General features: G+C 37.1%; 2 protein-coding genes across 6 annotated transcripts in view; both read right to left on the bottom strand.

The window, feature by feature from the left end:
- The window catches only part of LOC107715956 (pantothenate kinase 1-like), a 30,479-nt gene extending 8,997 nt beyond the window's left edge, over positions 1 to 21,482 (bottom strand). Inside the window, exons 1-8 of one of the 5 annotated variants that reach the window (XM_016522222.1) lie at positions 20,864 to 20,935; positions 12,315 to 12,402; positions 8,721 to 9,073; positions 7,745 to 7,998; positions 6,229 to 6,405; positions 4,174 to 4,297; positions 3,259 to 3,384; positions 1,359 to 2,578 (exon numbers count right to left, since the gene is read on the bottom strand). In XM_016522222.1, coding sequence (XP_016377708.1) covers positions 2,519 to 2,578; positions 3,259 to 3,384; positions 4,174 to 4,297; positions 6,229 to 6,405; positions 7,745 to 7,998; positions 8,721 to 9,056 — 1,077 coding nt within the window. In that variant the 5' untranslated portion in view covers positions 9,057 to 9,073; positions 12,315 to 12,402; positions 20,864 to 20,935 and the 3' untranslated portion in view covers positions 1,359 to 2,518. Of the gene's footprint in view, positions 1 to 1,357; positions 2,579 to 3,258; positions 3,385 to 4,173; positions 4,298 to 6,228; positions 6,406 to 7,744; positions 7,999 to 8,720; positions 9,074 to 12,314; positions 12,403 to 17,118; positions 17,204 to 20,863 lie in introns of those variants that run through there. The other 4 variants (XM_016522223.1, XR_001637155.1, XM_016522221.1 and 1 more) reach the window with 4 other exon arrangements.
- Positions 21,483 to 23,731: 2,249 nt separating this feature from the next.
- The window catches only part of LOC107715958 (C-factor), a 4,448-nt gene continuing 2,528 nt past the window's right edge, over positions 23,732 to 25,651 (bottom strand). The window contains exon 4 of the mRNA XM_016522226.1: positions 23,732 to 24,439. Coding sequence (XP_016377712.1) covers positions 24,153 to 24,439 — 287 coding nt within the window. The 3' untranslated portion in view covers positions 23,732 to 24,152. The remainder of the gene's footprint in view (positions 24,440 to 25,651) is intronic.

Here is a 25,651-nt window from a genome sequence, read left to right as displayed (position 1 = left end):
CAATTTCAATAGGACGTTTTCAGGAGCCAATCTGTCGAGGTTCGTCTCAAACAAACCCAATTCTCTTCAAACTCCCCTTAGTAGCCTACAGTTAGCATTCAACTTCAAAATCATTTTATATCTACACTAACGTTGCTTGAGACCTATAAACATATAATAAAGTTCTAATACAGAATTAAAAAAAAAAAAACATGTTTGATTTTCAACTTTATTATTCTTTTAAATGTCATTTCTTGAGTCTATGCATAATAGCATCCAATTAAACATCAAATCTCTCATATTTTCTTAATAAAGCCACAAAGATCAATACAGAGCAGCTTCAATGACATCTGAGAGGTGAAAAACAAAGACAGGAATATTTACATGTTTGTACAATCGCATATAACAGCACAAAGTATCCATTAAAGTAGCATCAAACAAGCAACTCAAATGATAATTTGTTTAAAAATGTCAGTAGGAATCAAAAGAAAACACCCATACAGAAAAAGAACAATAACGTGTCAAAGGCCCCTTTTCACTCTTTATAACAGTGTTACTGACAAAAGTGGCAAACAGGACACGAGCAGCTAGTTTCTAAGAGCCGCATGACTCTCTCAACCAAGCTGCTTTTAGCACACACCATTCAGAGCAACTGACTTTTCTGCATAGCAAAAGGAGTGAAAGGTCACCTTTCAGAGGAAGAGAACATATACATTAAAATGACCTCTAAGGAGTTGTATTAGTACAACCTATTAGTCTATGATATAGGCTAATACAGCTTTTAAACTTTAAGGTCTGTGTGTTGTTTCTGTACTAAACAAAATTGCTGTAACTGGCAGCCGGTTTATCTGCTTACTGGTATGACAACAAAAGTTACTTCAAACCTTACCAATGTTTGCAAAACATGAAGCTGTATTTTGTTAAGTCTAATGCACAATGGATAACAGCTTTGAGTATAGCATAGATTTGGGCTGTGCAATTACACAGGTTTGAACACTTGAAACATGCTCATACTTGCATCTTACTAAGATTGTGTGGCAAGAACAATTTGTCAATACCATAAATGTACAATCTTCATGAATGTTAATCATTCATAAAGCATACAGCTTTCATATTGATACACTGTTTGGTATACAAATGAAAAGAGCATCCTAATCTAGAATGAGGGGTTTAACACCGGATAATTTACATTAAAAGAAAAAGTCCAGTAATGACAAAAATAACAATGATAACAAAATTAAAATCAAATCACACGACTGTCAAATGTTGTACCCAAAATATGCTGTTAAATAATTTAATGCAAAATATACAAGGCCAACCAAAGCCAAAATTAAATATTATAAAGGTATATAACATTTTTAACCGCACAATTTTTACAAAATAATAAAATAAAAACATTTTTTTCTGGAAAAAGAAAATAATATTGCAGTTGACGTGAGGTCCCCAAAATCAAATTCAGATTTTTCTGTGAAGTTACCATGGAAATCTCTGTTAAAATAACAAAAAAGTTAATAAAAGTAAAATAAAAGCACAACCTAAAAACAGCCACAAAGGTTAACAGAAGAGAACGATCACATAGAAGGCAAGAAAAACAGCAAGGACTGAACAACAGAGTTAACTAGTAAGGGAGTGGTGTTTTTATTTTTAATGACATATGATACTGAACTTCATATTAGAAATACTCTAATGCTAGGCAACGTTTAGGAGAAGTAATGTGGTACATGGCCTGGCAAAGCAGGAATGCTTGCACTGGCAGGCTGTCTGGTTTGACTCCTCCCCAATCTCACTTTGGCGCTACAATGGAAACACAACGGCTGAGTCTTAAAACTGTCTAAACATTTGAATACTGAGGAATGGGGGGTTGTGGGTAACTGCTGTCATACTGACTTTGTTTTGTCATCACACGGCTACTTCAAGTACTCTTAGTACCATTACAGATAAGAGGAAAGCTACCAAAGAGGAGGTATATGCATATAACTGTGTGCATTCAGAAAAAGATGATTGAAGTAGCTTTGGTTTAGATAGGAAAAAGAATGGGAAAAGGCAAGGCGAAAAAGTGAGTCGGCACACATTTAACACAGCACCTGAGGCTTAAAAATCAACTCCAACAGTGTGTTTGAACAGCAGTTTAACACAAAAAAACTCTAAAAGGTCCATTATTTAACCAGGCCTAGAAACAGAAAGACACTCTCACCTGGTGGCAGGTCAAGGATAGCAAAACTTTAACACAGCAGGTTTTGGCCATCATATAAACTCTCCCTGTTCACTACACAATGATATTTAAAAACAGTATAAAAGGAAAACAACAACCGGAAAACAAATGAACAATAAGGTTCCGGTAGAGTTGGAAGTCTGAGGGAGACTAAGTTACTCATAAAAAATATTGTTTAGAATCTTATTTCAAGGGTTATTTACAGGTTAGTTACTATAATGGCTTCTTTTAAATTTCCCAGTGTTCCCAGTATTCCAGTTTTCCTGTTGGAGCTTCTGTGTGGAAGTCTTAAAGCAGCTTCTGGATCATTAGAGATGATGATTTCCTTTATGCGTCATCAGACGACTTCAGCAGTTCTAGAAAAGCACCGACGGCTCCAAAGTATCCCTGAAATGCACACACACACACATATAAGTGTGCATATAAACATACATGTTTTCATTAAACTACCTCTCTATAAAATAAGTGATTCTGATAATCTTCACTGTTAGACACTGCTTCAAAAGTTTGGGTCCAGTATTGTTTTTACTTTTATTCAGCAAGGACACATTAAATAGCTCAAAAGTGACAGTAAAGACTTTTACATTGTTAAAAAATATTTCTAGTTCAATTAAATGCAGTTAGTTTACTAGTTAACTTTCTATTAATCAGTTTACTAGTTAACTTTCTATTCATCAAAAAATCCACAAAAAATATTAAGCAGGATAACTGTTTTCAACATTAATAATGATGAGAAATATTTCTTGAGACCTAAATTGGCATATTAGAATGACACTGAAGACTGGAGTAATGGCTGCTGAAAATTCAGCTTTGCCATCACATAAATAAATTACATTGTAAAATACATTAAAATAGAAAACAGTTATTTTAAATTGTAATAGTAGTTCATAATATTACTGTTTTTACTGTATTTTTGATCAAATAAATGCAGCCTGGGTGTGCATAAGAGACTTTGAAAAACATTAACAAATGTTATCACATCTTTTGAAAGATAGTGTATTTCAAAATATTTGAGAAAATAAATGAAACGGATTAAAAATAAATTCTTAAAACACTGAGAGAATTACCTCATGTTCCAGGAAAAGGGCCCTCAGCTGGCCCTTGGACCAGAAGTCCATAGCATAGGCAAGAAGCTTTGTCGACACTGTGTTTATACGCAGAAAGTTCCCCACAAAAACAACCCGTTCGATCTTCTACAGGACAAAACAGAAACATCGCTCAGTATGACCAGGATAGAATGTTTGGATGTTTTTCCACACTCATTTTGGAAGAAAATCTACAGAATTCTGTGGAACAGATTTAAACACTTAATTAGTTTAATTAGTTAAACTGAGTGCTGAGTACTGCATTCTTTCTGCAGGCCTATATTCCATGTGGGCCTGTTTATAAGTCTAAGGCCTGGTTTCACAGACAGGGCTTAAATTAAGCCAGGATTAAGTTATAGTTCAATTAGGACATTTAAGTATAAACATGCCTTGGAAAAAAAACATTACTGGTGTGCATCTTGAGAATAATCAGTGGCACTTACATATTTTAAGATAGGTCAGTGCAAGTTTCTTTCAGTTAAAACAGCTCAGACATGCATGGACTAGGCTTTAGCCTTGTCTGTGAAACTGGGAGTAAATTACCAGCAGGTTGACTCCTGCAGTACTTCTTCAGCACCAACAGGGGGAGTCATGGCACAAGCAATTCCTTTTATAGACGTTTTATAGGAGGTGCTCAAATAGGTGTTTTTGGTCAAATTTAAAGCATTTGCCATCACCATCTTGTCATAGATACTACTCTAATGTGATTAAAAAAAAATCATGTATTCTCCGGGTATTGTTGGGAGTTTCTGCTCTGATGGTGTTCTGTACACACTGAAAGCCCTGTACAATGCTGCTTGATCACCAAGCTACAAGGCAACACTGTAGAGAAGCCCAGAGTGGCCAGTCAGACGCTCACAGCTGGCACGCAGATGCACACATAAAAACACAACACACCTCATTAGCTGCACACATGCGTGCAATGGAGCCAATGTTGTTGGTGATAGTGATGAGTGTGGCTCGGGCCAAATCCTCTTTAGAAATACTGTCCCTCTTCTCTTTGCTCATCATGTGACCAAAGCTACAATAAAAACACAAGCACATATTTATGTACCTATCAGACCAGTTTATCTATTTAAAGAGACCAGTTTATCTACTTGTTGCATAATAACGTAATGCTGGATATGGAATGGCACTCCTTTAATTTACAGTGCAATTTCTATAGATTATGCATCTAAATCAGTGTAGATTGTGTAGTTATAATAAATGCAATAAAACAAAATTAACCAGTAAAATAAAAATAGACTAAAATATATAAATAATACATACATACAATCATTTATAAGCCAAAAATCATTTGGATATTAAGTAAAGGTCATGTTCCATGAAGATATTTTGTAAATTTCTTACCGTAAATATATCAAAACTTTTGATTAGTAATATGCATTGCTAAGAACTTCATTTGGACAACTTTAAATGCAATTTTCTCAATATTTAGATTTGTTTGCACCCTCAGATTCCAGATTTTCAAATAGTTGTATCTCGGCCAAATATTCAATAATTCAAAAAAAATTGACCCTTATGACTGGTTTTGTGGTCCAGGGTCACATATTATATAGGAGGTGTTGAATATTATCTTTAGCTACTTGCATTTTTTCTTATTATGTAGACAACAAGTTAAGTAAAAATATGAATATGCAATATAGTGGATATATTTAGCAAAATACTCTTCTTTATAGTTATTTTTTTTCTAGCTGACTAATGAGCTTATGGATGCCGAATGGTTATTCTGAGGTAAACGATTGTTACGTTACGTGGCATTGTTTACAAGCTTTACACGTTTTCCGCAGTTTGAAACACTGAATGAGCGATTGCATGAGACATTTCAGTAATCGTACTATAACTTGTAATATACCTTTTGATGTCCATTCATGTTTATTTCGTACTATAGTAGTAAAGGGAAAGATATGATGGGTTCACATGCTGCTTGAACTGAGGCATTAAAGAGCGCCAAAACGGTATTTATTGTTTGAATTTCATTATGAATTTTAAAGCTGATACTTTGTTTATTAAAAGGTAACAGAGCACAAAGTTTATTGCGATTGTTGGATGGCAAGTGTGCTACAAATAATAATTCACGCCTTAACAACTCAGCATATAGACCAGGGATGGCGAACTCCGGTCCTGGAGAGCCGCAGCCCTGCAGAGTACAGCTCCAACCCTAATTAAAACCTACCTGCCTGTAGCTTTCTAGTAACCCTTCAGACCTTGATTAGCTTGTTCAGGTGTGTTTGATTAGGGTTGAAGCAAAACTCTACAGCGCTGCGGCTCTCCAGGACCGACGTTCGCCACCCCTGATATAGACTAAAGATCCTGATAACAACAAGCCATATCAGTATCGATTATAAACGAGAATTGTTAACGATATTGTTAATGTCCACACAGCTGACAGCTTTACCTGTTGTAGTTTGTTCACGAAATAGACACTACTTTTCTTCACTTCGCACGTCTCTGTCATTTTCGATCACTCTCATGATGCACAACTGGAGCTGCTTTTAGCTGCTGTTTGGCAGAGATGAGGACTGTTTTTTCAATAAAACTTTGATGCGCATCGTCTCAGTTTATTACGTCAACATAACAAAAGATGTGATCACAAAACAAGCAGGAAAAAAGGCATTGCTTGCAAATTTTTAAATCATAACATGTCTATTTATATAAAAAATTTATATAGTCGCCAGTGGCGATCTCAGCAAAAATATCCCCATTTTAGGCGCAGTCTGGAGCCCTGAAAAGTATTAATTTCTTTCAAAAAAAAAAAAGACTGATAGCAAACTTTTAAACAGTAGCATCTATTAAAATAGCCATGAAAAGGAAGTAGGATCTTTGCATTTGTGACACATGAAACAGACAAGCCTACACACAATCCCCATAAATACGGCTCAGTAGTGTCACATTTCATTTGTGGATCTTTGTCACCTGATACCATGGACACAAACACAGTGTCTTTTGTACCTTGAAGCCACCGCAGACCCTTGTAGGCCGAAGCGCTGGTAGTCTCCTCCATAGATGTCCTTCACCAGTTTGTCCACATTGGTGCTGTCCCCTTTGCTGGCCATTTCAAGGGCCTCTTCAAAAGTCTCACAACCCGTCAACAGGCAGCAAAGCCCCAAAAACGTCCCTCCACCAAGACTAAAGAGAGAAAAAAAATAAGAAAAACATTTGGAGTCAAAACATGGTTACAGGCTACATCTGAAGTGCACATGTGCATTCATAAAAGCATACAATTTGACCTTGTGACCACTATTTAAACTATGTGCCTATGGCAAAAACAGGTCAAAAACAGACTAGCTTACAAAAGGAGACAAGTAACAAGTGTTGTGGACACTGCAATACAAAGCAAGGTCTACGTCACACATTATAGTTATTCCAAACTTTTGGTAAAGTATGTGTAATAATATAAGATTTTATGTTTTTGAAAGAAGTCTCTTATTCTCATCAATGCTGTGTATATTTGATTAAAAATACAGTGAAAATAGTAATAATGATTACAATTTAAAATGTAATTTATTCCTATCATGGCAAAGCAGAATTTTCAGCAGCCATTACTCCAGTCTTGATCCTTCAGAAATCATTAAAAGTTATTTTAAATAGTAAAAATAACACTATTGCTGATTTTACATTATTTTAATCGAACAAACACAGCTTTGGTGAGCGTAAAAGACTTTTCAAAAACATAGTAGTGTAAATTAATGTGGTAAATGTATAGAAATGACTAAACCGAACAGGATCAAATTGACAGGGAAACAAACACAGATGTTTATAAAATGTGAGTAGTAGTTCCTGATCCTCCTGTGATTTGCACATCAGCTTTGACTACTCCTGACAAATCTCCTCCCTTCTGCCAATCATGGCTGAAAGACTGTTACATTCTGCTACAACCACATTTAAAACGCTCATCCATCGACTGACAGTCAGTAAACTTCACAACCTACTCAGTTGTCAATCACAGATTTGTTATCATCCGAAGATGACTCAGGCTCATGTTTCAAAGGAAAAAAATGAACACAGCAGGAAGTGATTTTGTGTTCTTTTGCTTCCAACAGGCTTTTGATTCTGTGTCCATGAAAGACGAGGAAACAATCAAGTTCATGAAGTTAGCAAATGGTAAACTCATATTTCATACCGGAGAGATAACTTTTAAGATAAAAGCTCCATGGCATGGATGGATCACGACGAAAGTTGCTCATAGAAAACACAGAAGCAGCAAATTGCTTTTTCAGCCATTATCGACATTAAAACATCCCTGTGTGAATTTCTTTTGGAAACAAATGGACAAAACCACAAAATCCTAATTTTATCACATAGTTATTGAGAGTGTAGTGCACTTGAATTGGCTTTAGAATCTGCCAAACCAATGTAAATGTTAATAAACTAGTTTAGATGGGCATGGACTAAGTCTGGCCATGTTACTGACAACTCCTATTTGTAGGTTTCTTCTATATGGTGCATGTTGCTCAGCTGTGCTGACCTGGTGCCTGTCACTCGTTTGTAGTTGTCCTTGGTGTACACTGCCAGAATGCTGACGCCCGAGCCAATGTTGACCAGCAACATGGGAAAAAGGTTGTCAAGACAACAGGGTCTCTTGATGCAGTTCTGTGTGTCGGAGGGGTTCTCAAAGTAATAGCACTCAGGATGACCGTTAAAACCGACCGAGTCTATGTACAGCAGCCCCTGGATCAGACAGTCCAGCTCATCCAACTTCAGCAGCTCTAGGTCTGCCATCTACAAAGAAAAAAAGAAGGATTCATGACTACCCATTGCTCTGAACGTACAAGTTTCATCCCTTAAACATATTTCCTGATGACTTTTTTATTAAAAGAAAAAATATGATGCTTCGACTTTACATTTAACAGTTAGGACTTTATCAAACAGAGACCTTAATATTTTTATAGGTCAGTTTAGGTGAGTTTTAAATTAAACATCCCTAAAACAAGATATATAATACATTACTAAAGTTAAAAAGTTTGGTGTCAGTATGATTCAGCAAGGATGCAGTAAATTAGTCAAAAGTGGCATTAAAGACTTTTACACTGTTACAAAACATTTACATTTCAAATAAATGCTGTTCTTTTGAACTTTAGAAAATAAGTGTATCACAGCTTCCACAAAAATATTACTGTTTTCAGTAATATTAAGCATTAAATCAACATCACAATGATTTCTGAAGGGTCATGTGACACTGAAGACCGGAGTAATGGCTGCTGAAAATTCAGCTTTGCCATCCCATTTAATAATTAAATATTAAAGTATATTACAAATATTTTCTAAAATATGTTTTTTAAATGTAATAATATTTCACATTATTTTTTTTGACTGTATTTACTGTATTTTTTCACCACCGTGAAATCTCATTGGTCCACATAATACTCCACATAGCTGTATGTTAAACATTTGATTTTACTGTCAAACCAGTTTGAAAACCATGCTGTGGTCCATCTTCTTACCATTCTGAAGTCGTTCTCAAACTTGTATGCCCCACCACCAGTGGCGCACAGTGTGGTATGCAGGCTGGAGAAGTGCTTATCTCTGCCCATCTGGATGAAACTGTGCATGGCAGTGGTGGGGAAGCGGATGAAGTGAAGGTTCCCTGTACGACCGCAGATTGTCAGGTTGCGTAGCTCCAGGTGTACATCACGGACGCCGGCTTTGCCATAGGCCGTGTTGGAGGTGAGGTACCTGCGTATGCTCTTCAGATTCTCCACCTCTTCCAGCTCCTCTTCTGCAGTGATGTCTTTTGGCTCGAAGTAAACAAGCTTTACTAAAGTACCACCGATATCCATCCCAAACCATGGAAAAGCTAGAAAGAGATAAAGAGACTGATCAACATGATTGTATAAGTTGTGTTCCAAAGATAAACTAATGAACTAGACTGGCAAATAAAAACTACTAAAAAACCCTCAAGTACACAATAAAATAAGGAAAAGGTGAGTTAAAACATTTTAAAAACAACACCTTGACCATATGTTTGTAGTGTGTACAATATTACAGTTCAAAAGATTTTTCTCTTTTTAAAGGAATTAATATTTTTATTCAGCAAGGATGCATCAGATTGATCAAAAGTGACAGTCAAGACTTTTATATTATTTTATGTTGTTGTATAAAAGATTTCTATTGTTAAAAAATGCTGTTCTTTCGTACTTTCTATTCACCAGAGTCCTGAAAAAAGGAACCATGGATTCCACAACACTGGTAATTAAAAGAAATGTTTCTTAAGCACCAAATCAGCATATTATAATGATTTCTGAAAGATCATGTGGCACTCAAGACTGGAGTAATGGCTGCTGAAAATTCAGCTTTGCCATCACAGGAATGAACTACATTTCAAAATATATTAAAATAGAAAACACTTATTTTAAAATTGTAGTAATATTTCACAATCTTAATATTTTTCTTTGTATTTTTGATCAAATAAATTCAGCCTTTGGTGAGCATGAGAGGCTACTTTCAAAGCAGCTAAACAAACAAACAAACAAAAATCTTACCAACCCCTAACTTTTACAAGCAAGCAAGCAAATTCAAACATTGCAAGCAGGCCAGACAAAGAGAGGCAGTCACTGCAGCAGCTAATGAAGAGTTGGACAGTTACCATGGCAACAGCCATGAGACTGCAAATGGCTGTTCTAGGATGCTTAGCAGGTGAGAATCACACACTAAGACAGCAGAACCAGTACAAATGTTCAAACTGATGCAAAGGTCTGTTTCTATAATTAAATACATATCAGTACACAGAAATGTCCAATTTGACCTAAATTATAGATCAGTGTCTAACAAGCTTATCAAGTAATAGGTAAATCATTACCGATATGACTCTTACATCTGACATTCACTGACACCAGAGAAATCTGGAAGAATTAGGGCAGGTCAGGGACACAGATCTGAACTTGAATAGCCTGGAACACGCAGATCTATCTGTGACTGATCAATCAGATTTATGACTGACCTGCCAGGTATAAAAACACTGTCAGTGTCAGCTGGTGCTGCACAGGTGACCTGCCTGTAACCAGAACGCTCTCTGCTACAACATCATCTCAAATGACCCTCACGCTTCTTTCCCCCGCTAATATAGATCTTGGCGTATGCTGGGAGAGTTATTTTGGACATCACTCTTATTTCAGAAAATGCAATCAAGTGGACGAGAGGCCATCTAAATTAATATGCACGTGCTCTGCTTCCAGTTTTAAAAAACACAGGGGAAATGCATGTTATTTGAAGTGAAAAATGCAGAAGAATATCCTAGCCAGGAATGAAAGAATGTTACTTCTTCATTGACCTGAATGACCTGATCCAGAAGCAGCAAGTGAACAGGGGGTGTGACAGTGGTGTGACATAATGACATCAAACAGCCCATGTGGGTGAAATGTCTGTTTACTTCCCCCAGTCAGCCAGGCATGGAGAGGGAGGGAGAGAGAGAGAGAAAATTGGCAGGCAAGTGTGTCCATGTGAGGGGCTGGGAAAGGCGAAGAAGTGGCGAGAGAGAATGTGACCGAGAGAAGGAGAGGGGCTGACAGAGAGAAACTGGCAGGCAAGTGAGTGTCCATATGAAAGAGAAGGAGGCTGTGCAAAAGAGTGAGAATGAACCCATTACTTACCCATTAGACAAAGGTTGGCGACTGCCTTGAGCCCCCAAAAGCCAAGGGCCCCCTAAAATGCTTTTCATATACGAGATGTGCATTAAGCACGGACACGTGAACGCTTGCTGTTTAACGTGTTTATTACCAAAGTCCCTTTAAGGCAAGTCATTTCACTCGGTGGCCATCTTTGAAACGCCTCTCGGGCATGCAAGTGCAGCTCCTATCTCTTTGAATGGGGAAACATCAAATTCTCCAAAACTGTTTGCCAAGCTTACGATTAAATTTCATTAAATTTAATCACCAATGAAATCTGACAACAACTGTCTCATAAATGTTGTTTCTTTTGCTCAAATAGTGTTAAAAAAAGCTTATTTTTCAGGCTAGACCATCCAGTGCACATGCGCAGTCCTAAGCACCCGTCTCAGAACGCTGACTGTTTCTATAGCAACAAGGACTTCTAACGGCAGCTGCAGTGATGCGCTGACTTCATCATTTAGCGATTGGTTCTTTTACTTAGAAGGCGGGGCTTCCTTCGATAGAGTGGCCATATTGAGCGTGGCATTTTTCCCCGACAACCGTCTGCGTTGAACGTGTTTCTTGTGTATCCTGCTTGTAGCAAATAAAAATATCATTCATCTGAACCTGTAATTAAATATTGCGCAACAGTGTGTATTATATGTTTATTGTTTTAAATGCCGCTTCATTTATGAGAAGGGCCCAAGTAGAGGACGCATACACAGTTACTTATTTGGTTGATATAATCCTTAGGTGTATAAGTGCATAGTTTCCTTTTCATAATTTTTTTCAGTTTAATTTAAATTTGTAGTTAAAATAACAAAAAATAAATGTATTTTAAAGTTTACAATTAAGACAGTCTTTGGAGAGTGTAGGCAACTGGTCTGAGCTCAGGCACACAGGCTTACACTCATCAGTGGACTTTCCTCATCAATATAGGTTATATTTTTTAACACTTTTCTTATTCTCACTAATTCAAGTTTTTATATGAATGAATCTCTGAAGGGAACCTACTGTCTTCAGAAAAGTTTTGATGGCATTTTCATTTTATCTGATAAAGGAGCGTTAATGAGCAGAGCGCTGCTTTGTTTACAGCCCTTACCGGGGAAACCCCTATAGACCATTTCAAGCATACTGTACATATGTATATGTATATTAATTTAAATTGTAATAATATTTCACAATATTACTGTTTTTGTCTGCATTTTTGATCAAATAAATGCAGACTTGATGAGCATAAGAGACTTCTTTCAAAAACATTATAAAAAGTAATGTCCAAACTTTTGACCAGTACTGTATGTAAACAAAAAAACACCCTCTCAATTTCAACTCCTTTTATTTCCAACAAATGTATTAATATTTGTAAATATTTGTATAAACATAAAATGCTTCAACAACTAAAACATCAACATAAACACGTTTCACAGATATTTGACAAACAAAAATGGTCACGTGGTTTGGCAGTGCAGGACGATCAGCTGTCCTTCCTGTCTCCCTGAAGCACTGTCTTAGGTATCTTACATTACAGATGGTGGCTTTCCTAAAGACAAAAGTAGAAAAACAATTATTTGATTTAATGCACAATATTTAAAAATAATACTATGATTGTTTAATACATCTGTATATGTTGGAATTAACATTAGCTAATGTTTACCATTACCTTTTGTAAACTACTGCAGTTAACCGTTACACAATACAACATTCAAGTTTACAGTATAAATTTCTATAACGTGTTATTCACCGCATTTTTCTGCTGACAAGATAGCAAACAACTAATGTGAACTCATACTTAATTATAGCTCACATATAACACTTCGCAATAAAACATAAATAAAAAAGTATGTGTCCGAAATCGCATACTTCCCTATTATATAGTAGGCGAAAAACAGTATGTGAGGCGAGTAGTATGTCCGAATTCATAGTAAACGAAAAGTACCCGGATGACCTACTTCTTCCGCCCGGATTCTGAAGTGCATATTCGATGGACACTTTACCATCCCATGAGGCCAAGGGAGAGGATTTATGAATGGCAGTGAAGCGACGCAACTGACGCTGGTAGGTCATGTGACAGTAACAACAAGGCAGATGTAGTACGTCCAATTTTCATTCATACTACCCATATTCATACATAAAACATACTTTTTTAACGAAGTAAATTCAAATTCAAATATAGTACCTTCTCAGATAGTAAGCAATTTCGGATGCACCATTTGCTTTTTTTTCACTAGACACGAACCAAAACGCAATGATGAAATTACAATGCTAGCTTAAATTATGCTGCATCATTCTTTAAGAGTTAACGTAAAGAAATACAAACAATCAAATGAAAAAAACAAAAACGACATTTACTTGCCTGAATCAAAATGTTTTCTGTATATCCTAGTTGCTAGTTGTTATCCAGCCTTCTCGCTTCACTGCTGCAATCCAGGCACGTTTCTCGGAAATCTCAACACTTAAATTTCCGAATTTTAGCTCCGGGCCAGAGGGAGCACCCAACCACCGAGCAACAAGGATCTAATTTTAATTTTGACATTTTAAACAACAAGTTTAAATAAATGATCACAATCTCACTGCGCTCGACCACTAACGGGAAACGTTCAAGGAATAAAGACGTCACTTCCTTAAACCGACAAATAGCCGTTGAAATCATAGATATGTATAGGTAGTAGGGATATGCCGGTATCAAATTTTCATGTTGCGATTAATTGCTAATGCTTTTATTACGATTACCGTGATATATCGCATTACCGAATACTGGCACAAGTCTAATAGGTAGATGCCACATTCGACCACTCCAAGCATGAAGACGTGCCCGCCATCTTGGAACGGTGTATGTGTTGTCACTCACAATAAAAATCAACATTGAGCAGCCTCTGGATGTAAAAACCGCCGAAATTTAAATTCCTAAAGGAACTGGATAAACTTTCACAGGTAAGAATGTGTTGGCTTCTGTTTAGTACCTTTTTTTTCCCACATGCTTTATTACACAGACAGATAAAAACAAAACATAACATAGGACAATACAGTAAAGGGAACATTGTCTGCGCTTTCTTTTATCTTACCCCCACATTTAACTCTGAATGATAATCAAAACAGTACAGGGAAAGAAGAAGAAGAAAAAAAAGGGTTAATTCAGACAAGAACTAGACGAACAATAACTATAGTACCTTTTAAATGTCGTCTTAGCTAACGTCTTTGTCTTGTATTGTGTTAGTTTAGCAAAAGCGTCTGCTGAAGTCTACTGCAGATAGATATTCATATATGCGTATAACTAAGGTTACAGACATACTTGCTTTCGAGTGTTCACGGATCTTCTTTGACCATTCCAATATGGCGGACGACTTACGTATAGCGGCCCATAGAAACAGCCGCTAATAGGGCATCTCGCTATACATATCTATGGTTGAAATGGTCAACCATACTACTGGCAGAGAATGAATGTGCATTTTCAATAATCCGGTCTGCAGTTTTTGTTCAGACCAATGTGAAAATCAACCCACATAACCCCATTTTAAATTAATATTTCAATTTATACTTCTGACTTATCCCTTTTCTTAACCAATGTGAAAATCCACCCACATAACCCCATTTTAAATTAATATTTCAATTTATACTTCTGACTTATCCCTTTTCTTAAAAAAAAAAAAAGGTTAAAAGGCTCAATTGTGAGGTTTATCATTTTATAATTTTTTGTTTTTGTGAAAACCTGTATCTAAACAGTAAATCAATTGCTATTTCATGATCTACATGAAAGAAAGCCATTATAACTAGGGTTGCAAAAAGGTGGAAAACTTCCAGTAAATTTCAGAAAAATTCCAGAAATTTTGGAAACTTTCCAGGATTTTTCTTTGGAATATTCCAGGGATTTTTGGAAAGTTTCCAGAAATTTACTGGAAATTTTCCACCCCTTTGCAACCCTAATTATAAAATGTACATGAAAAATGTAGAAACATTGGACACAACTATGGGGCACCATTGTGCAGTAGCAAGCATCACAACAAAAAAGGAACCTCAAGGTTGATCTAGGTAAAATTGTGCAAATGTATAGAACCCCATTCCTATATTTTGCCTGGGGCCCCCAATTCACTAAATCCGCCCCTGATGAAGACCATTGAGCACCTGGCACCCATCAAACTAGAACAGAAGAAACATGTCCATCGCTTGCATAGCCAAATTTAACATTATTGTCAGAGCTACAGTCACTTACTATAAGGTACTGCAAAAGCAGACAAAATATACACTCCAATGCAATTTTTTTATTTAAAATATAATAAAATAATAGGGTCTTTTTATTCAGAAATATCTAATGCCTATCCACTTTGTGTGCTTGTAGTGTGTGAATCTGAACAAAACCACTGAAACGAACATACGAAAACAAAACCCTGTGGTAGAGTGTCCAAAACGTTGCACTTAACAGCATCCAGCTGTTATTGAAAAAATATATATATAATAATATTGAAAAAATATATATATAATAATATTGAAAAAAAAAATCTGACTTATTTTTCCATATTTTCACTATTCTTATACAGTGGGTACGGATAGTATTCAGACCCCCTTAAATTTTTCACTCTTTGTTATATTGCAGCCATTTGCTAAAATCATTTAAGTTAATTTTTTTTCCTCATTAATGTACACATAGCACCCCATATTGACAGAAAAACACAGATTTGTTGACATTTTTGCAGATTTATTCAAAAAGAAAAACTGAAATATCACATGGTCTTAAGTATTCAGACCCTTTGCTGTGACACTCATATATTTAACTCAGGTGCTGTCCATTTGTTCTGATCATCCTTGAGATGGTTCTACACCTTCATTTGAGTCCAGCTGTGTTTGATTATACTGATTGGACTTGATTAGGAAAGCCACACACCTGTCTATATAAGACCTTACAGCTCACAGTGCATGTCAGAGCAAATGAGAATCATGAGGTCAAAGGAATTGCCTGAAGAGCTCAGAGACAGAATTGTGGCAAGGCACAGATCTGGCCAAGGTTACAGAAAAATTTCTGCTGCACTTAAGGTTCCTAAGAGCACGGTGGCCTCCATAATCCTTAAATGGAAGACGTTTGGGATGACCAGAACCCTTCCTAGAGCTGGCCGTCCGGCCAAACTGAGCTATCGGGGGAGAAGAGCCTTGGTGAGAGAGGTAAAGAAGAACCCAAAGATCACTGTGGCTGAGCTCCAGAGATGCAGTCGGGGGATGGGAGAAAGTTGTAGAAAGTCAACCATCACTGCAGCCCTCCACCAGTCGGGGCTTTATGGCAGAGTGGCCCGACGGAAGCCTCTCCTCAGTGCAAGACACATGAAAGCCGGCATGGAGTTTGCTAAAAAAACACCTGAAGGACTCCAAGATGGTGAGAAATAAGATTCTCTGGTCTGATGAGACCAAGATAGAACTTTTTGGCCTTAATTCTAAGCGGTATGTGTGGAGAAAACCAGGCACCTGTCCAATACAGTCCCAACAGTGAAGCATGGTGGTGGCAGCATCATGCTGTGGGGGTGTTTTTCAGCTGCAGGGACAGGACGACTGGTTGCAATCGAGGGAAAGATGAATGCGGCCAAGTACAGGGATATCCTGGACTAAAACCTTCTCCAGAGTGCTCAGGACCTCAGACTGGAACTAAGGTTTACCTTCCAACAAGACAATGACCCTAAGCACACAGCTAAAATAACGAAGGAGTGGCTTCACAACAACTCTGTGACTGTTCTTGAATGGGCCAGCCAGAGCCCTGACTTAAACCCAGTTGAGCATCTCTGGAGAGACCTAAAAATGGCTGTCCACCAACGTTTACCGTCCAACCTGACAGAACTGGAGAGGATTTGCAAGGAGGAATGGCAGAGGATCCCCAAATCCATGTGTGAAAAACTTGTTGCATCTTTCCCAAAAAGACTCATGGCTGTATTAGATCAAAAGGGTGCTTCTACTAAATACTGAGCAGAGGGTCTGAATACTTAGGACCATGTTATATTTCAGTTTTTCTTTTTTAATAAATCTGCAAAGATGTCAACAATTCTGTGTTTTTCTGTCAATATGGGGTGCTGTGTGTACATTAATGAGGGAAAAAAAATAACTTAAATGATTTTAGCAAATGGCTGCAATATAACAAAGAGTGAAAAATTTAAGGGGGTCTGAATACTTTCCGTACCCACTGTATATCTCCTTCTTGTACTTTCTGGACAATTTTTGAAACTTTGCATTGCCAGCACTTCTTGTGTTATTGCCTCCTATTAATAAATTGCTTGTGTATTACCTGGCTTCCTTGAACACTTCAACTTCATCCTGCTGGCAGTCCTAATATATTCAGGTGCAAACAAAAAAGCCCAAACAGCAGGGGAGCAATTAATAGTTTAGTTTGGTTTGTAATGGCATTATAACTACACTTTCAAAGTTGAATTCTTAGCGTCGCTTTGAAAAAGTGAATAAAAACTGAGAATTCTGCATAGTGTAGGGTGGAGGCGTTTCTGTCAAGCCCTTTAAAGCGGCCACGCGAAGACAAAAGTTAAGAGCTGATTGGTCGAAACGCATCGAGCCTTTCCATCAGGAGTGTTTTCCTCAAAATGTCAGGCTCATAGAAAAACATCAGGAGTGTTTTCTTTCAAAAACATAAAATCTTAGTTATTCCAAATTTCTGGTAAAGTATGTGTAATATTATATAATGTGTGACGTAGACCTTGCTTTGTGTTGCAGTGACCACAACACTTGTCTACTTGTTAGACAATTGTTACTTGTTAATTGTTACTTGATGGCATTGTTACTTGTCTCCTTTTGTAAGCTAGTCTGTTTTTGACCTGTTTTTGCCATAGGCACATAGTTTAAATAGTGGTCACAAGGTCAAATTGTATGCTTTTATGAATGCACATGTGCACTTCAGATGTGGCCTGTAACCATGTTTTGACTCGAATTGTTTCTTTCTCATTTTTTTTCTCTCTTTAGTCTTGGTGGAGGGACAATTTTGGGGCTTTGTTGCCTGTTGACGGGTTGTGAGACATTTGAAGAGGCCCTTGAAATGGCCAGCAAAGGGGACAGCACCAATGTGGACAAACTGGTGAAGGACATCTATGGAGGAGACTACCAGCGCTTCGGCCTACAAGGGTCTGCGGTGGCTTCAAGGTACAAAAGACAATTTTTGAAACTTTGCATTGCCAGCACTTCTTGTGTTATTGCCTCCTTATAATAAATTGCTTGTTGTATTCATCATTTGTCGCTTTGGATAAAGACATCTTCTAAATGAATAAATGTAAAATGTCAGCTCATAGAAGTCTTTACCAACTGAGAAAAGAAATATCTAAATAAAATATATGGTTAATACTAGAGCCCGACCGATATATCGTTTTGCCGATATTATCGGCCAATATGAGCCTGTCGCCGATATATTTGTATCGGCGAATATGCCGCCGATATGAAATTTTTTTTACATAACATATAACGCAGATAAAATGCTTGAAATGGTGTAATTACTTAGTTTGTCCAGCAGAGCGTGCTCCATTGTTTTCTACTGACGACCTGGATGAAACGCTTTAGCATTCATATAAAATTCAATATTTGGATTTTCTTCCTATATTTCGTGCATCGTGAACAGTGATCTTGTTCTGTCTGCTACAGTATTTTCTCCTCTTTGTGTCCGTCTTCAGCATCTCTGGCCTCTGTTAATGACCGTATACAGACTAATTATAATAGTAATATTTCCACACAAATGGCCATTGGGAAAATAATTGCAGTGCAGTTTGTGTGCAAGCACAGAACAGAAGATAGTCTGAAATAAAACAAAAAATGTCCGGTCGATCGGTGCATCTGTACTCTAGTGTATAAATTCAATATAGATTGATCATTGTTAAAGCTACTTGCCAGGACGGGTATTTTGACATAGCCTACTTTTGTATGTATTTGCCCGTTCAGGCGGCTCGCGCGTGTCAGAGACGCGGCTGTCTGTGCGCGCGCTGTTCGCACAGAACACACAGCGCGTGAATACTGAATGGAGTTGTCTTTCGCGCCCAAAAGCTTTTTAATCGCTTGAATTTTTTAATTAACAAGGCTTAAAAAACATGCAAATGATAAAATTTCGTGACGACGCTGCAGTGGCCCGATCGGGCAAGTGACAAATTCGTCTGTCCCGAACGTCTTTCACGCTGGGCCCGGGCCATCGGGCACTCCTTATTGTCGAGCCCTGGTTGAGTATATTTAAAAGAACAATAAACCAATAAAACAAACAATTGCTGCTAAGAAAGGTGTTACTACAACACACAAAAAACAAGACTAAACCTAAGGAATGTTGACAAGCTGGCCTGGCATGCAGTCTGACAACTAAAGACTCGCTGAACTGTATGAATGCTGTATTAAGCGTTCAATTTTCTGCTGCCATTACCTTTGGCAACACAAACTAAACCTGACACGAAGTCACTTTATTTTACAACATACTTGCACTTTAGTAAATACCAAAGAAAATAAATCAATTTACAGTGTCACCAAAGTAGCTGCAATGAAAAATCAAACAAACAAACAAACAACAAAAAAACGAAAACTATCAGAGCAATTCCAAGGAAGTAGGTTTTTTACAACATCACACATGGATGAGGTGATGTCTTACCTGGCTTCCTTGAACACTTCAACTTCATCCTGCTGGCAGTCCTAATATATTAAAGTGCAAACAAAAACGCCCAAACAGCAGGGGAGCCCACAGGCAAAACGGAATTAATAGTTTAGTTTGGTTTGTAATGGCATTATAACTACACTTTCAAAGTTGAATTCTTAGCGTCGCTTTGAAAAAGTGAATAAAAACGGAGAATTCTGCATAGTGTAGGGTGGAGGCGTTTCTGTCAAGCCCTTTAAAGCGGCCACGCGAAGACAAAAGTTAAGAGCTGATTGGTCAAAGCGCGTCGAGCCTTTCCATCAGGAGTGATTTCAGCACACCTCCTGACTTCACAACGACCAATCAGAGAGCGAGAAGAACAATCTCAAAGGTTTCCTCAAAACAAAAGACACTCTTCGGAAGACAGGTCAGAGACAGCATTGAGATAATAATATGATATATAATATATACAGCATTGACAGTTTGTACTAGGATTGGGAACTGAGAAGCATTTCTTTAAATGCCAGACCCGAATAATTTTCATGTACTGAACGTTCGAGAAGCGTTAAAATTGGAATGTCATCCTTTGCTGAAACGAACGGAGCACCGCAATCTGACAGGGTTTCCTGCAATACTATTCACTGACACTGCTACCGAATCTTCAGTGAGAAACACTACAGCGAGACCGGTACAGTCCGATTTCCGAACCAAAGACTCTTATGAGTCGGTTCTTTTTAGTGAATCAAATACATACTGTGCGTCCAGTGTAGTTCGATTCCCGGACAAATGACTCTTATGAATCGGTTCTTTTTAGTGAAACAAAACAAAACAATTATGAACCAGTCATGAGTTACTGATTTATCTGACTTAGTGGACTGCAGATTATTATAAACCAACTACTGTGTTATACTTAAAAAATTGTCAACATTTATAAAGCTACATATTCTCTGGAAATGTGTAACGTTACGTTAATTACCTCCCAATTTTGGCAACATGCTTTTGAGGGCAGTAAATTAAATCAAATTTTCAATTCTTTCTACTCAAAGGTACTAGATTAAAGAATCGAGCACTTCCTTAAGATACTTTGGACTCTTGTTCAAAGATCAGTAATTACCTGAGGTAAAATTGTGAGGTCTGAAGTCGATATGATATCTGTAAATACCTTACAAGAAATGAATTCACACATACATTCAATGCCAGTTACTGTCTTAAAAATTAGGACAACTAATATGTCATTACACTGGCAAAAATTCATTTTAATCCAAACAAATCGCCCAGTGTAAACCATTACTATCGCAATAATGTGTTAAACGTTGACACGGTCACGTCCTGTGTATCTTAGGGCATTACTGCTTATCAGACACTGTTGAAATCAAATGTACAAATATTATCTGATGAACTCTGAAGGTGTCTGTGACTATAAACTTACGCGGTCTGTTTTTCCTCGCTGATTCCATTCGCCTCCGCAGCCGGCACCTTTTCGCCGGGGACCCGTTGGTTTGAGGGTCGTGGTGAAGATGGTGGTAATTATCGTCAGTCGGACTGTACGGGCTACAGCTCCCGTTGCTCAGCTGTCGCCGGAGTGACTTGTGCATGCCGTTTGTGCAGCAAGGACCCGATCCTTTCTGATCCATCGTTGATTTGGCCTTGTCCATATTTCAATGCACAGCAAAGGGCTACAGCGTAAGGTTGGAGGCGAGCCTCGAAACACACAGACGCGTTGGATGTGTCGCGCTCTCGAGATAAGAAAAGGCTCGTGGCTGACCAACGCATGGATTTAATCTAAAAACAGATGATAAAATCGCGTGTTTACATGTGTCGAATACTAAACGACGAGTGTAAAACACTAGCACACGACGTGGTCGAGGTCATTGTCGGTCACTTTTCCACTCATGTAGTCCTGGCGCTGCGGCAGCCACCCCGTCAAACACCCGGCGCATGATGTCACCCAGAATGGCTCCACGAACCAGTTTTACAGCCCAGCGCAAGCAGAGCATTGCGCGCGCATCGCACTCACACAACCATCCTCTATCGCTAACAGAAGATCAAAGTACTTATGTCCAAAATATGCTGCGTTTATAAGAACGATGGCTGACTTAATGCAACTTGAAATCATTAGACTATATGGAAAAAAATCTCCTCCTACAATAGCAATAAGTGGATGTTGAATGGATGGCTAATAAAACGTATGTTGATTAATTTAATTCCATTATCTGTAGGTGAAAATACAAGCCTATTTATAGTCCTAATTTATAGTCCTAAACATGCACTTTTCACTTTGTTTTATGATCTTTCCTGATCATAATGCGTTTTCCAAATGTCTCTTGCAAAGTCATGTCTTCAGAAGTCAACTGATAATTTAAGAAGATATGTCTGTCAGAGGGGTCAGGAATTATAATGATCTGGATTGAATGATTTGTGATTTATCACAAATGTTTATGTTTCTTTATTCATTCTAGGGTTGACATTGCACTGTCTGTTAATTTAAACTGAACATTTGCTATAAATCACCTTTGTGTACATAGTGCTATTTACTTATATTTATAAATATAATTACAGAAATATAAATATTTTATTCATTTTTATGTCTAAGTATATGTATATTCAGTTATAATATGTTCTGTGTAAAGTTATATATACTTTCGAAAATGATAGTCCTGTATAACTTAAAACAAACATTCAATAACATAAATAGATGTTACAATTAATAATTGTGCAATATGGATCATTAGCATTTACTTAATATGACATTTAATTTAACATTTTTTTATTTTATTTATTTACTTTAGCACAGCAGATATAAGTAAAGCAAAGCTAAAAAATAGGAATATGTGGGTAAATCTGGACTTAAATCTGCTTTTAAAAATATGACATGTTTGAACACGGCCAGAATGTGTGCTTGAGAAACACGTTCAAATTTGTCGTCTTAATGCGGTCAAACTGTGCGTGTCTACACGTACCAAATAAACGCGGCAAAAACTGACGCCTTAACGCGGCCAAAACGTGCGTGTCTACACGTACAAAAGAAACGCGTTCAAAATTGCCGCGTTAACGCGGGCAAATTGTGCGTGTTGACACGGTCACATTTCACGCGTTCCGTTTAAAGACATTTGGCCCCGTCCGCCTTCCATACAAAACGATCGTTCAGATCGTTCCTCACAAGTCAGTTGAAACAATGTCTTTAAATATCTCCCTTTTGTCTGTGCGGTATGAGGGTGAACGGCATGTTCGCCTGCGTCACTCTTGTGTGTCGATGACACACTCTATCTATCTATCTATTAACCGAAATAACAATTATGGAAGAAATGCAGGCTCATTTTATCGGTCATTTGAAATAGTTTTAAATCTCTCTGATGTATCTTCATGCTGAAATAAATCAAATACAGACATTTCCAGCTGACAAACCTACACAACTTATGCAAACTATCACAGTTTTCAAATAGTAGAAAAAGTACTTCCCACCTTTTCACTTATAGCCTAATAACAATTCTTACAATTCTATTCTTTATTTTCAATCATGTTTTGTTTTGAAGCAACCGTAAATATTTGAGAATTTGATTTAGGTTTGATAATTAACCATAAGACAACAACGTATTTATTAGTTCTTTTTTGTTTACATGAATGTCATTAATAACATTTTTTTTTTAATTAAGATGAAAATTTTGTTTTCTTTTGTGATTGCACTCAATTGGCTTGGCCACCTAATGGGGAAGAAGAGTAACTGACAGTTGACTGAGTGGCAGAGACAAGCAAGTACCACATTAATCAGAGGCAAAAGAAGTAAATTACCATCACCAGTAAGTCTCCAATCACTACCGTTAACTAACTTTGGTCATTCCAGTTAGCTTCAGAACGGCATATCTGACAAATACTAAAGAGTGTTGAGGAATAATTGCATCATCAAATGTCATTTCACTCACTGTGTACATTTCTGGAAAGTATTGTGGGCGGTACTTTTCAAAATAGATAGGTGCTAAAATAGCTGCAGGACTGAGAGGGGCCAAATCATTCAGGAAACTGCAGCGAATGTGACATCAATGACCTCAACTGCTTGGAAAGACAGGAGAGAACTGGACATCTCTGCCATAATGTATTGATTCTAAATGACAATTGAAAAAGTTGTTTTTAATCTATGAAACAAATACAAAAAGCAAAGCTTTATTGGGTCCGATCAAAAGGGCAAATGACAATTGAAAAGTTGTTAAAAATAACTAAAATTCAAGGCTTTCTTGGATTCAATAAAAAAAAATAAGTTAGAATTTTTTTTTACATTTTTTAATTAAACATTTTACCCATGCATATAGATTTTAAAATAGTACTAAAATGATTTTACTATTATAGCATGAACACAAAAATCCAAGTATGACGTCTTTCATACTGAATTTTGTGATAAGCTCTTCGTATCTGATGTGGTAGTTCTTTGTTTTGTGCACAGCAGATAGACTGTACCATTCTTAGTCAAAATGAAAAAGAAACAAGGACAGTTACATCAGCAAGTCTTCCTGAAATGTTTGTGTATGTTTCAAAGATTTTCAATAAACCAACAATCATTTTTAAATCCAATGTTTCCTTAAAATGCAAACATTAATTTTTTGTGCAAGACTTACATTGCTTGATGATTTGTTTCAGCATTGTTTTCCTTTGTTACATTTTTTTCTCATCCACCTTATTTTAAAATGGGGGTACACACAGAATACCGTCATTTTTGACAAGACTGTTTACCAAGGTATTTCAGTACTGTCCCATGCATAGGCTTTACCTGTTTTGTCTATATTTAGAGTATCTATAATGTTCATAAGGCATTGGACTGAGTACTCAGTGCAGAACAGCTTGTCCTTGGGTACGTTTCGATGGTAGGGCCGAGACAAATCTGTATTCACGGTTCCAGGATGCAGGGATACACACACAATTTTAGAGCGCCCTCGACCCAGCTCAATGGACAGGTTTCTGGTGGCCATGTTTAAGGCAGCTTTAGACATCCTATAGCTGTACCATCCTCCAAAAGCTGAAGACAGAAATATAAACCAGCAGAGATGTAAGCATTGGGTTGTTGAAACAGAAACAGTCCAAATACGGCTACAAACAACTCTAGATGCACATAGAATCGTATATTAGTAGGTGTTAATTATTTGGGCCCTGCTCAGAAAAGTAACATCATATTTAAGCTGATTTATTCTGAGAAACAGACTTGAATGGTGATAGAAAATATTGTGAAATATGTGTGCATGAGTGTCTTTGCATGAGTATGCAGAAAATTATAAGATAAAAGTTACATTTGTTTCAGTATTGTCATATTTGTGGGTTCTGAACAGCTGATTAGTATGCTCTCAAAAAGATTGTGTTAATAACAAATTTTAACACACTAAAGATTGTTATTATTAACATATTTTAACACACTGTCATTTTTGTTGTGTTAAAAAAAAAATTAAAAGAAAAAAAAAATGCAACAGTGTTGAACACAATAGTCTATAGCTGTGTCCCAAATGCTGCACTATACACTATGCACTTATACAATATGTACTCATGCACTAAGCACTCAATTATGTAGTGTATGACACTGTATATAAGGTTATTTTTAATCATTCATAATCTGACTCTGATAGCCCCTCCCCCTTTGCTACATAATTAAAGCTGCAACAGTTGAGCGCATGAAGTGTCCAACATTCCACACTTCGTTTTTTCAGTTATTTAAGTGCATCATCCAGGTATTTAAAATGCACTTTTTCTTTTTGGAATTTTCAGTGTGAATGCACTACTCGCAATTTATACTACAAAGCGTCATAGAATAGTGCATAAGTACGCAATTTTGGACACATCTTATGTTTTAAATGGGTCATATGATGCTGCTAAAAAGAACAGTATTTTGTGTATTTGGTGTAATGAAATATGTTTATGCGGTTTAATGTTAAAAAAAAAAACCTTATTTTCCACATACTGTACATTATAGTTTCTCCTCTATGCCCCACCTTTCTGAAACGCGTCGATTTTTACAAAGCTCATCGGTCTGAAAAAGCGAGGTGTGCTGTGATTGGCCAGCTATCCAATGCGTTGTGATTGGCCGAATACCTCAAGCGTGTGACGGAAATGTTACGCCCCTCACCATATTGTGATGATGCCCTGTCAGGCCGGAGCGATGATTCAAAAAATGAAAACCCATTATAAACGAAGCATTCGTTGCATCCAGTGGGGACATAACTACTGATTATAATGACTTATA

Source organism: Sinocyclocheilus rhinocerous, unplaced genomic scaffold, assembly GCF_001515625.1.
Source record: "Sinocyclocheilus rhinocerous isolate Xijiao unplaced genomic scaffold, SAMN03320098_v1.1 scaffold749, whole genome shotgun sequence".
NCBI classification, from domain to species: Eukaryota; Metazoa; Chordata; class Actinopteri; order Cypriniformes; family Cyprinidae; genus Sinocyclocheilus; species Sinocyclocheilus rhinocerous.
Note: the sequence above shows the minus strand (reverse complement) of the source record. Positions and strands in the feature narration are given on the sequence as shown.